Source organism: Mus caroli, chromosome 15, assembly GCF_900094665.2.
Source record: "Mus caroli chromosome 15, CAROLI_EIJ_v1.1, whole genome shotgun sequence".
Taxonomy (NCBI): Eukaryota; Metazoa; Chordata; class Mammalia; order Rodentia; family Muridae; genus Mus; species Mus caroli.
The window spans coordinates 6,746,487-6,759,921 of record NC_034584.1 but is presented as its reverse complement, the minus strand read 5'-3'; the positions used below and the strand labels follow the sequence as shown (position 1 = coordinate 6,759,921).

At 38.0% G+C, this 13,435-nt stretch overlaps 1 protein-coding gene across 9 annotated transcripts in view; it reads right to left on the bottom strand.

Moving 5' to 3' along the window:
- Prlr (prolactin receptor) overlaps positions 1 to 13,435 on the bottom strand; it is a 171,249-nt gene that overhangs the window by 6,956 nt on the left and 150,858 nt on the right. For 5 of the 9 annotated variants that reach the window (XM_021182969.1, XM_021182970.2, XM_021182968.2 and 2 more), the window contains exon 10: positions 4,362 to 13,120. The exons of 1 other annotated variant lie outside the window; for it this stretch is intronic. In XM_021182969.1, coding sequence (XP_021038628.1) covers positions 12,134 to 13,120 — 987 coding nt within the window. In that variant the 3' untranslated portion in view covers positions 4,362 to 12,133. Of the gene's footprint in view, positions 1 to 3,298; positions 3,432 to 4,361; positions 13,121 to 13,435 lie in introns of those variants that run through there. 3 more of the 9 variants (XM_029469742.1, XM_029469743.1, XM_021182972.2) reach the window with 2 other exon arrangements.

Below are 13,435 nucleotides of genomic sequence, written 5' to 3'. Positions count from 1 at the left end.
CCCCCAATGGAGGAGCTAGAGAAAGTATCCAAGGAGCTAAAGAGATCTGCAACCCTGTAGGTGCAACAACATTATGAACTAACCAGTAGCCCAGAGCTCTTGACTCTAGCTGCATTTGTATCAAAAGATGGTCTAGTAGGCCATCACTGGAAAGAGAGGCCCAATGAACTTGCAAACTTTATATGCCCCAGTACAGGGGAACGCCAGGGCCAAAAAGTGGGAATGGGTGGGTATGGGGGGGGGTATGGGTGAGTGGGGGGGGAGGGTATGTGGGACTTTTGGGATAGCATTCGAAATGTAATTGAGGAAAATACCTAATTAAAAATGTTAAAAAAAAAGACTCCTTCTTCCTGAGGTTCTATCATTTTTTTTGCTTTACTATCTGTAAGTTAGGTGCATATTGGCTTAAATTTTCAGCTCTTTGAGTATAGTAGTTTCCACATGTGTAATGCTGTGGTCTTTTAATAAAGTCCATGATGAACAAGTGATGTTTTCTCAAGAATACAATTGTAAATTAGCCCTAAGATATTTTCTGAACAGTTTTACTATAATAATCTACTCCTTAATTAATGGAGAAAAGCTTACCTGTTCATATAAATTATCAGAGATTTCATTAATGTAACCAAGGGTATGTATAAATGCTACCCTATATAATACCACTTAACAGCAACCTTTTAGCCACATTCTTTTTGAAAGTAGGGAGCTGGGCAAAAGGCCTTTCACATATGCTTACTTTCACCAATATAGTAATATTGGAAACTCTATTCCAAAGAACAGATCATGAAGAGAATTAAAAAGTGTGAAGGACTGGAGAGCAAAAGTAAAGTTGTTTTCTAAGGATATAATTGGAAAAAAATAGAAAATTTAAGAAAACCTACAAATTCCAAGAACTAATGGAGTTCAGTTAAGTTGCAATGCAACAGATAAATACATTTTTTAAATGAATGTTTTTAGCTAGCAGTAACTGTTTAGAATAGGACGTTTTCCCCCAAAAGGTGCCAATGCCAATAGCAACAAAATTTGCCAGGTACCTAGAAACGAGTTTCATACAACAAGAAGCACAAATGCTCATGAGGAATGGTGTAAAACTTTCCTGAAGGGTAACAAACAAAGGTATGCAAACAAAGGTCAGTGCAAACTAAGCATCGGGCCATGCTCACAGCAAGGGACACTGTTCCAAACTTGCAGCTTCTCTCGGAACTAATGTACAACCTTCACAGGAGACAGTTTTGTTTCCAGCACAATAGGAGATGTGTAGGATCATCTCAAGTTTACATGATGAAGAACTGAATGAATGGAATATTGTGTGGAAGGGGTATAGCGATGTGAGAACTGTTTGCTGGATATTCAGATTTTGTATGAGAAATAGGAATAACATCAGAGAGCCAGGGCAGGAATTGAGAGAAGCACAAATTATGATCTGTCAAAATTCAGGATATGGTAAAAGAAACATATAATACAAGCAGTAATCAATGAATTGTTCAGATATGACATGGATTTATCAGTGAAAGGGATATTAAAGTAATAATAATAATAATTCATTTTATATTCATCAAATTATCAAAAAAGAGAACATCTGGCAATACTAGATGGTTATACGTGGTGAGGAATGGAGGCTTCTATGTGGATGGGGCAGGTGTATTGGTGCAAATACCCTGGAGGCAACAATTTGTCAGTATCTAGGGATTATAAAAATATGCTTGTTATATCACCCGACACATTTATATTATGGAGAAACTCTCAAAACTCTTTGCATCCAGCAGATAGAACCAATAAATGGAAGCTACTGATATCTCAAAATGCCAAATGAGAAACAAACCAAAATCAAAGTAGAGTGATATATGCCTATAGCCACCTCAAGTAGCAAGAAGTTGAGCCTTATAAATATAAAAATCCATAAAATTTGAATGATGAAACATATCACTTACTGAAATATGGATATGAAGTAAATGTATTTTTTTAAGACAGGAAGCATATACAACAACTTCAATATTGAGGGTGATATTAAATGAAGAAGTAAAGGATTTAGTTTTGAAGAATATGTATGATAGCTTCTGTGATGTTCATTGATTATGAAACAAGTAAGGGAAAATACTGATACTGAGAACATTTGATGTTTGTAAATAGGCATTTGCTACATTTTCTATGCAATTTCCGGGTACTTTATGAAAATCTTTATTCAATAAAAACATGGTCAAACTATAAGTAAAATTTTAAGTGGAGATGGAGGGTGATTCTAGTTTGGAGGCAGTTGACACAGAAAAGATCAGTTCTGCCTCTTAGGTTTTGTGGTTCCACAATCTGACTGCAACTTGGATTTGGAATTTCTCCTGTTGCTTGTTCTTGGTTGTTCCCAGGAGAAGATCCAAAAACTTTTGGGCACTTTCAGTCATGTTTGCATTTTCAAGACTTGAATTTGGCAAATGAAGAAAGAAAAGGAACACAAGGGCTATGGACGGAGAGGCAGAGCTCAGGCTGTTTGGAAGCATGAGTCAGATTTGATTTAGAATTAGAAGGAAAATAGAAGGTGTTGAAAGCTGAGTGCAATTTTTGTCTTTAGAAAAACATGTCATGGGTGAATGGCCAAAGATAAAATGTTTTAGCATGTGCCTCAGTATCTTAGTTCCAGAGAGCTTTGGAATGTCATTTTTCCCTTCCACCAAACCAAACCAAACCAAACCAAACCAAACCAAACCAAACCAAACCAAACCAAACCAAACCAAACCAACCCAACCCAACCCAACCCAACCCAACCCAACCCAACCCAACAGGTTTTAATAAAGTTTGTTAAAGAAAGAGCTTGCTTCTAGTTTTTCATATAATAAATGTTTTAAGTATGCACTAGGAAACAACTTATTAAAATAAATTTAAGTTAAACACTGCTACCATTGTAAAAATGCTGACTCTGAAAAAAGTATTGGAATCCCATGAAAACCAGTTCAGCAACAGTGCAGTATCACGTAAAATAAAACTACCAGCAATGTCATTTAAGGTTACCTTCTAAGTTTCATATGAAGTAAACACCACTCCAAACATGTACTAGTGGCATTTACAACTTTTTTCTAAACATACTTAGAAAATCCTGTTTTTTCTTCCACTCCTATTCAATAGCCAACCTCCCACTGGTATTTTGGCTATGTTCTAGACTTAAAAGTATTTTATAAAACTCATAAAACAATATGAACCTTAAGTCAGTTTGTAAAGAACACATTTTAATATGAACCTGGTCATTAAAAGAGAATGTTTAATGTTCCCAGGGTTGGCTGCTGTTGTGCAGTATGGTTTGGGAGGTGCTTACCATAAGAGTCATAATTTTAGTTGTTAAGAATTCTGAATTACACAGTATCAGGAATTTGTTGGATTTCCCCCGAACACTTTAGGGGGACTATCAAATCTAGATGGAGATTTTCTTTCCATACTCTGTAAGGTCCCTGGAGAAGAGGAGAGAGTGGGCAAGTTAACAGCCTTATGACCTTATTTCTTAATTCTACACACCAAGATGGAAGTTGCATCTCCCAGCTTCTAAATAGTGGGATGAGTGTGTAGACTCTGTAGTGGAGGGAGACTCAATGAGTTCAGAGTTTAGACCCGATTCTATCAAGATGTGGCAACACGAATTCATGTTTTCTTTCAGAAAAGCACACACAATACATTCAGAAAGCATGCTACCTATTTTATATCCACAGGTCACCGTTAACTGTATGTTACTTATTTTTGATGACCCATACTCTAAATGAGGCAAATTAAAAATACACAGGAGCCCTAGAATTAAAAGCAGATGCTTCTAATAGAAATACGGCAAAGTCAGTGCTGCTTTGCCCAAAGCCAAGCTGTATAAACTGATAATCACTGTGAGAAAGAATATGTTAATTCTCCAATAAGACTCAGCACTAGAGAATTAATGGGAGCAGAAAGAGGTCTTCAAGTAATCCAAACACACCTTGCACAGTTCTGTAACACAACCTGAGCACTGGATGAGTCCAGAGCACAATTACTAAAAAGGTCTGATTGTTAATAATAGTGATGAATCATACTGTCCAAAGGGATTCCATTCACCTATTGATGGGTTGGCCCGTCCTTTACAGCATTTAAATGAGGTTCTTGTACTCGTTCTCCATAAGCCCAATTTCATCTTACCTTGTTTCTATCAATTTCTCATATGACACAAATGAGATAAATAAGGGGGATTTTGCCTTGTCATTGAGATGGGTGTACACAAATTGGAAAATCTGTTTGATTCAACTTATATGAACAATTTCTTGATTACAGATCATTCAGTGGTTAAAACATCTCCAATAAAATTGCTTTAGTCATATGTATATTTTGCTCATCTCAATTTCAAAAAAATTTAGAAGGACAAGCCAGGAAAACAAACATTTATTGAGCCAGGCACTGAGCTGGGTATTTTCAATAATGACAGAAATAGAAATATAGTGACCATATTATTCTGGGATGTCTAAGATTCCATTTGGCAAACATTATTTTTAGCATGCAGTAAAAATATGAGAGAAATTAGCATTATCTTCATATAACTGACAAAGATTTAACTGTCCATGTTGTCCCTACAAAGTGGATGGAGACAAGTGAATAAATTCATAAAAACTAGGAAGTACAATGTGCAATAACCCAAGATTTGCAGAGTGAAAAATGTAGGAGGATAAATCATAAGAGTTTAGCATCATATCACCCTTTAATACTAAAGAAAAAGTCGATATCACAGTAGTGAGACATAGAAATGAGTCTTTAAATTCAAAACAAGATTGTTTCTGATAAATGGCTGACTCTTTCAATACCACAAGATATTTGATGATTAAAATCAAGTTAAGAGGATATTTATTTCTTGGGAGTTTGGGGAAATGAAATTGCAAATTTATGATTATAGATCTGACAGCCAAAAATTAGAAAACTCACTTCATCCACATCCAAGTGATTCTGTTCATTTTCATCTCAAACAACAGCAACAAAAAAGGACCCAGATACAGCTGTCTCTTGTGAGACTATGCCGGGGCCTAGCAAACACAGAAGTGGATACTCACAGTTAGCTATTGGATGGATCACACGGCCCCCAATGGAGGAGCTAAAGGGATCTGCAACCCTATTGGTGGAACAACAATATGAACTAACCAGTACCCCCTGGAGCTTGTGTCTCTAGCTGCATATGTATCAGAAGATGGCCTAGTCGGCTATCAGTGGAAAGAGAGGCCCATTGGTCGTGCAAACTTTATATGCCTCAGTTCAGAGGAATGCCAGGGCCAAGAAGTGGGAGTGGGTGGGTGGGGGAGTGTGTGTGGGACTTTTGGGATAGCATTGGAAATGTAAATGAAATAAATACCTAATTAAAAAATATGAGAACCAAAGGAGGCCAAGGGGATAAACATCTTTGAGCCAGGCACTGAGTTGGGTATTTCAGCTATAGTGACCAAGGTTATAGTTGCTTTGGCCACCCAACTTGAGGTGACTCACTGACAGGAAAAACACCTGCACTCTCTGATTACTTTTTTAAATCTGATGACTGAGTATGTACTCTTTCTGAACTTAGCTCATCAGGCAATGTCTACAAAATATCAAACTGTGAAAATGGTTATTCATAAAACCTAGCATACATCTGCAAGGTAATGAATTAGAAGGTTTATTATCAGGTTAAAAATGACAATAATAGCAAGCACTTCTAATACTCCAGTAAAGGGTTAAACTTCGTTTGGCATTTTGTAGGGAAAGAGCAGGAGCGAGGTAGTGGCAGCTCTGGAGACAGGGGACCTTAAGCTACAGCGGAGTCTTTGCTTCAGTATGGCTTTACAGAAGGCAATGAAGGCAACGATCACTCAGTGGGCTGATTACTTTGGTTTATACAAGAGACTCTTACATTGTTTAAAATTAATGACAGAGCACAAAGCACAAAAGCAAGTCTCAAGGTGCAGAGAACACTCGGGGATCACAAGAAGCCAAGCCAAAGGGTTGACATTTCAACCACTGGTGAATTGTACTTTAAACACACTAGCATCCCAAGTCAGTTATACAATGACATACACTATCACTGTAGACAAAGGTTAAAGGGAAAGTTAGAACATTCACAGTTTCAACAGAAATATATGATTACATACATGATTATATAGATTTAGCTTTGCTTTACAGACATAGACATAATTATATTGAAATTAGATATGATTAGATCACAAGTCATTAAATAATGATTATCACTTGAATTACATGATAAATTTTACAATAAGAGGATTATATACTTCAATATGGCATATATGGGTTTTGAATCACAAAAAAGCAAAATAGTGTAAAATAACATTCATTACAGTAAAATAACATACTTTAGAGTTAGGAGTGTCACATGAAAAGTATATCAAATACTCCATCAACACCAGTCCAAACATAAAAATGTGGTATCTTTCATTTCTAACTATAAGCAGCTTTGAAGGAAGGTCGTTAGGATGTGGAAGGGAGGTAGTTTTAAAAGTTCAAAATCTGTTTCTCAGGAATTAGTAAAACAAATGATTTTCAGAGGTATTTTTCTCTTAAAATTTCTTTTTTATTGTTTGTATTTTAGAGAATGTGATAAAAGAGCCCCCCCCCCCTTTGCAAAATGTGCACAGAAAAACCAAGCCTGTATTTTGAAGTGTATGGGGGGGGGATAATTTGACCATAACTAATAAGGTTTGTTTTTGATAGTCCTGTTTCTGTTACAATTTTTTTTTTTTTTTAGAATTTCTTCTTCTCTTTTTAAACAACAGTAGGTAAATATTAATCAACATGCTAAGATTATCTGTGAGTCCCTTTACTCATTGACCAGACTGTATAGATGGTTGCCTTCCTACTCTATGTGTCTCAATGCTTTATAACTTGAGATAGAAGGAATTGGTGTTAACAGAACTGCTGTTAGCCTATGGTCTTAGAAGTTATATTTACCTCTCTGCAATTCACTCACAATTACATGTAGATTTACCATTTCCGGTAAGATTTGAGTGAATGAATACCCCATTTGGTGGGGTTCTGATATGCCCTACATTTTGGAACATTCTGTTTTTTATCTTTCCCCTCCACTGGAAATTGATACCGGCAGAGCTCAAACCTAAAGTTATCTTTTTGGAAAATGAAACTCCAAGTGGAAAATCTGCATGTGATTCACAGATAACGCCTAGTACTCATAGGAAAGGACTGTAATTATACGTAGATTCTTTTGTTGAATCGTAAACTCTGAAGAAAACAGTATATTTTTTAAAGTTTCTATTTAAGGCAGTCAACATCTACTCATTAAGACATCCCAGATTTATTAGAACAGGAGTTGCTGGCTTGAATCTTTAAACACATACATATCAAAACGAAGCATCATTTATGACCATAATTCAGGTTTGTGTCTGTGTGGAGAGTTAACAATTGGTTCATCTTATGCAGAGTCAAATCATTGTTTGTAGGTAATTTCTTTCCTGCAGACCCCAACTTTACTATTCTGCATAATTAACCTTTAGGGAGAATAGCAGGCCCTGCAAAGAGGGGCTGAAAGGCTCTAAGAATGTAGAAATGGTAAGGAGGCAGAATGCAAGAGTTCTGGTCTACCTGACTTGGAGCTATGGATCTCAGGTTTCTGTTAAGCATTTCTTTACACAGTTTCAGGCATTTACTGTCTAAGTTAGGGGTGTGTTGGCCATGGCCCCTGGGCCTTTCACCTACAAGCTTAGATTTTACTTAACTCATGAGGATCTAAGACTGACCTAGAAGAAATTGTAGAAGCTTTTTTTTTTTTTTTTTTTTTTTTTTTTTTTTTTTTTTGAGAGAGAGTTAACCTACAAGAGGGGAAACAAGTGGTCAGAATTAAAAAAAAAAATCAAGGTCTTGAAGCCTATTTAGTAGCAGTAACATGACCCAGAGCTGGACACTGAGGGCTCAGAGACTCTCTGACCAGAATCAGTATTGTGCTTGAGCCAAAAAAAAGTCAGAAAAGAAACCTTGTTTGATGATGTATATATAAAGCTTTCATCCATAACAAGTCACAGGATAGATATTCAAGGTCATTACTACTTTTCCATCTGTGTGCAGAGCTTCAAAGTGCACACATTGGCCTCTTCGGTGCCAGGCATACAATTCAGTGTCATTCAAGAATGAATCAACATTGTTTTCAGAATGGAAAGTCTTGAATTACAGGCTCCTGGGTTCATCTCCAATCACGCTCAGACTCAGGCAAAGTGATTGATACTATTCACTTCAGTTCTCTGATGATTCAGTTAAACTATACGCAAAAATCCCTGTACATTTTGTTGGTTAGTCTTTAGAACATTTTGTCATCTCCCCTCCTTTTTTTTTGTCATCTCTCCATTTATTTAAAAGAAATCCATTTAAGATAAAATTTGTTTTCCAATTAATGCACTTTTCTTCCAAAATGAAACCTTTTAGAAGCAAAGAAAGGCACTTTGTAAAAACATATACAGATCTCTTTCTCTCTTGTCTATGCTAAATTGAAGTTGCTAAGGGCAGGCTGGGTCATTTTACAAATGATGAACAGCTAAAGCAAAATGAAAATGGAGGAGCTAGTTTTCCATCAGGACAAACTTTCCCCTGGAGTTCAGGTCCTTTGGTTGTTCATTGACTGAGGATTCACCTTGGATCAAGTAAAGAGTCTCTTGGCTTTAATTTTACACATGCAACATGGGCTTGACTGTTTCCCACCAAACTGGTTTACAGTGAATCATTGACCTATCACTGACCACCATGATTAGTCTCAGGCACTTAGGAGAATGTATCATCTATTAAAAGTCAGTGGCATTGCTGATGGTAAGTTGTGCTCATATGAAGTTCCTTCTATGTACTTGTTAAAACTTATCAGAGACCATTCTGCCATTTGTGTCCTAAAGTTCCATCAACAATCCAAATGAATATATTTAGTTTCCATGTACTTCATAACTTGAAAATTTTCAGAGAGTTGCTTAGAAAGCTATACATTTTGAAATGATTCAGCACAAAAGATTCTTTAATCTATATGGGCAATGGTTATTCATTAAACAGGAATACGAGAAAACAGGCAACAACCAAATACAAGAACAGAAGTTTGAGGCTGTTGGCTCCATGTAGGAATGAGCATGGCTAAAGGCTTGTGTCTCATTTCCTGTGTCTTTTTTAGTGCTATATCTTACCTCAGCACCCATATCTCCATATGATCCTAGAGTCTGACTTACACTGTGTCCATATAATATGAAAAACATGTTCATTATGTGGAGACAAATGGGTGCTGAGACTTTAAAGAGTGAAACAGGATGAGCACAGGAATGAAGGTGGCTCTGCATTTTTATAATTGCCTGAAAACTTCACTGAGATGCAAGGGGTTGGTTTTGATTATTCATCAAGCCACAGAATCAAGAAGAGTGAATTTCAAAAGGCTGTAGAGATTATTGGGTCCAACACAAAGAAAACTAGAATAGGTAATTCGTCTTTCCAAGGCAAAACAGAACTAGAACCCAGGTGTCAACTCCTAGTATGCTTTCTTTTATTCAAGCAGCTGTCTTTCAATAGAAAATATTTGACCACAAGAATTTAATAAATGTATAGAACTGTATAGATTTGTTTTTCTCTCATGAATGCTAACTTATTTTTGTGGAATGTAGCTTGACTTTAGACAGCCATATTTTCCACATTTGCAAAATTACATATCTAAAGCCAATTTTTAGAAATTTCATACTATGAGCAATATATGCAGCATCAATTTTATAGTGCTGACTTGTAAATAAATCCGTTTATTTGTCTCCTGGAGAAGGATAGAATGTCTTGGCAAAGAAGGTTTAGCCTGCATTGGCTTTGGCGTTTATTTTTTTTTGTTGGTAGCTTTCCAGGTGAATTAGATTCACTGATCCTCTTGGAGGTTGTGTGTATTTTGCATGTCATTGTCTTGTGTGACTTTATATAAGAAACATTGCTACATGAATTTTAAATCACTAAGAGTTTTGATCTTATTTTCTCTTCACATACATTGTTGCTCATTTCAAGTTAATAAACTTTGCTCCATACTTTCCAAGAGAGGGAGAGAAAAATAACTTTTCATGAAAATGATCATAGAGAAAAATGCTTCTCCTTCAGCTTGCGTGTGCCTGGGAGCTTAGTGAATGCACTACCATTCAGACTCCAATTCTCTATGTCTTTGAAGATGCTGTTGTTTCTCAGACATTCAGTATGGAGGATTCAGGGTATTGCATGGGCCTGGACAACTTTCTCAAATGCTTCTGTTGTTCACAAGATGTCTTATATATTTGGAATATAAGCTTTGGCTGCTTGCATTTGTTGTTCTGGAAGCGTTTTCTTTGTTTCTTTCCCTTTGTCGGAGAATCACCGAGGGCATGTGCATGTTGGGTGAAATGTTGAACTCACAAGAGGTGAGTTCAGAGTCTCTATATCCAGTTGGTGAAAAGAGAGAACTGATTTGCCAAGCAGAGGGAGAGTGAGTCATAGATGCTATTGTTCAATGGAGACCCAAGGCTTTGCTTTGAACTTTCCCAGGAAGCCTGCCCTTGGAGTTGGCTTGCAGATTCTACCATCCCCTGACCTTTAAAACTGTTATCACTGGGCAGATGCTTGCTTTCCTAAAACTTTTATCTGGACATCTGTGACGTGAGCACAGCCTGTGTCAAGGTCTTGCAAATGCATGAATTCCAAGGAGATGCTGACGTTCGTTTTACTTAAAATCCTTTTGTGTGCAGGATTGCTCAGATAAAAGTAAACAAAACAAAATCAGATCTCTGTCTTGGAAACCCTCCATAGTCATCACTGCCCTTGTTCATGGTGGTTTGGGAGACTCGTCCGTAGGTGGGCAGATGCCCTAAACTCATGGGAGAAATGTGTTAGGTCTATAGAAAGCCCTAAAACCCAAAGTCAGTGATGGTTGTTGCTGTTTAACGTATCCTAGGGATAAAAATAATCAGATAAACCTTACTCTATTGTACTCAATTGAGGTTTTCATCCACCTTGCATTCCTCAGTGGGCAATGGGTTGCCTGGCACTTCAGTCTAACAGGGACTGCATATACTGATAAACTTTGAACACTCACAGTAACCTTGTAGCCAAAATCACTCTACTCACTTGACTACGTAAACAGCAGTACTGGGAAGTTAGAAAATAGTCTTTACTTTACTTAAGCGATAGAAAAATAGTCTTCAAAAATACATTGCTAAACTTACGGGTTTGTATTAAAGTAGAATCGTATGTACAGTAAGGCAACACTTCTATTAGCATCCTGCAATGATTACCTTTTAGATTGTTAGTCTTGGGGAAATTTCTTTTTTCTACTAAGAAAATACTAGGGTTTATAACAAATCATCTCCTGCTCAAAGAAGCAAGGAACACATTTGAAAAGGTTCACTACGTGGAATCCATTGGCCTTATTTTGTATGAAAATTTTATTTCCTCAAACTATACACGTAAGAAGCCTTAGAATAAAATAAAGTTTCAGCAGAATAACCATGCTTAACAGATTCAAATCATCTTAAGAAAACACTGGGGGCATGGGACCGTTTGCATACAGGCGATGGGTCATTAAGGTACAGGGACTGATGTAAACAATTTGGCTGGTGTCCTGGAATGTATTCTTTCCAAAAAGTGCAATATCGGGACCATCATCATGAAAATGAAAGAGGAGTGTAAAGGCTTAGCCATCAGTTCTTAAGAGCCATTTTTATGGCATTTCGAGCCTATCTGTCATCTTCTTGTGCTAGGTCATTTAGACTATTTCATACCTTCTGTCTGATGACAAATCTATTGCAGAGGCTATACCTGTTGGCACCATCCCTCAAGAATAGTAAGCGATGTGCTTTTATTTCATTGAAAAAAAAATATATATGTGCATATATATATGCACATACATATATATATGCACACACACACACACACACACACATATATATGGTAGCAAAGAGCAAATGTACAAATCACAGGAAACAAGTTGATTTGTTCTGGAAATCAGCTGTTGGAAAGAGGCAAATGCTGAACACAAGCGTGTGGAGGAGTGAAGTAGTGTTTTTCTTTTTTTTTTTTCTTTTTTATACCCACATCCTGTAACATCTGTTAGCAGACCACATTACTTCATGACTCTGTAGTGTTAACCTGAAGAGAAATCACATTTTAGCCAATCGGTCCATAAGTCTAGCTCTCAGTGAAAGGAGTGCATGAAGCATGTAGGATCCAGGTAATCCAGCCTGCCCAGTTGGAGTCTGCGGTTGCTTGAGGTTGCAGTAAAGCTGGCCAGATCTTTCTCAGATTGGTTCTGTTCAAGCGATGGTGGAACCTTCTTGGCTGATTCCCCAAGCAAAGCTGTGTTCTGGGCTCGTGAGTCTGGCATTAACACCAGGATGTTGTTATCTGTGACTCCGGACACCTTGGCATACTCCTTACTGGTTTCAGGAACCCCAGAGTTTTCTGTCTGGTGGTTTTCTCTCTGCTTGGGGAGTAATGATAGCACTCCGTCTTTGTTGACTTTGTGAATCTCCACGTAATCTGGGGGTTTAGCATAGACAGTGGGGCCTTTCTCCTGGAGCAGCGGCCAAGATGTGCTTTGTTTGTCAGAAGGGAAGCTTTTTGCCCCTTCTTGAACAGCCACTTCTTCCTCTCCAGCGTCTTCAGACAACTTTAGAACATTTTCCTCTGCTTTGTCCAAGAAAGAGTCCAGTGTATCTCCAGGACTTCCAGCTAGCTTGCACACATCGGCAATGCTGTGGTAAGGAGATCTGGGCATGTGCTGGCCAGGCGGTAAAGGCCATGTTGTAGATTTGGATGTATCTGTATGACAATTGGGGGTGTTACTTTGGGGACTTGGGGTGGGAGGAATATTTGCCTCAGGATTCTTTGGCTTCTCAGTGATCTCAGGGATGTGGAAGGTAGGGGGGTAGGCCTGGGGCTCCTCACACTTTTCAGACAAAAGAGAATGGCTGTCATAGCTTCCATGACCAGAGTCACTGTCAGGATCTAGGTGTGTGGGTTTAACACCTTGACCCGGATACTCTTTGGAATGGGATGGCATTAGCCGCTCGTCCTCATTGTCATCTACTTCCAAGAACTCCACCAGCAAGTCCTCACAGTCAGAAGTGGGGGGAAAGTCTTGGCACCCCAAGGCACTCAGCAGTTCTTCAGACTTGCCCTTCTATTGAAACACAGATACAAGGAGAGATGGCTGTTAGCTTCATCACATGCCACCCTTGGCATCAGAGCTGAGTGGTATCTGAGCAGAGTAAAGGGGCTTTGCTCCTGGGGCAGCAGCCAGGCTGTATCTTGCTTAGTCTTGGAATGGAAGCTTTCCACCTGCTTCTGCTCAGGAGAAGGCCCCTGTGGGCAGTCTCACAGAATCCCTCTCTTACCAGACTGCAGACATGTGTGTGTCAGGCCACCTAGAGGCATCTTTTGAGTACTACCTGCCAAACTTCTCTGTATGTCTTTCCTATTTTTTCCCTGTGGTTCT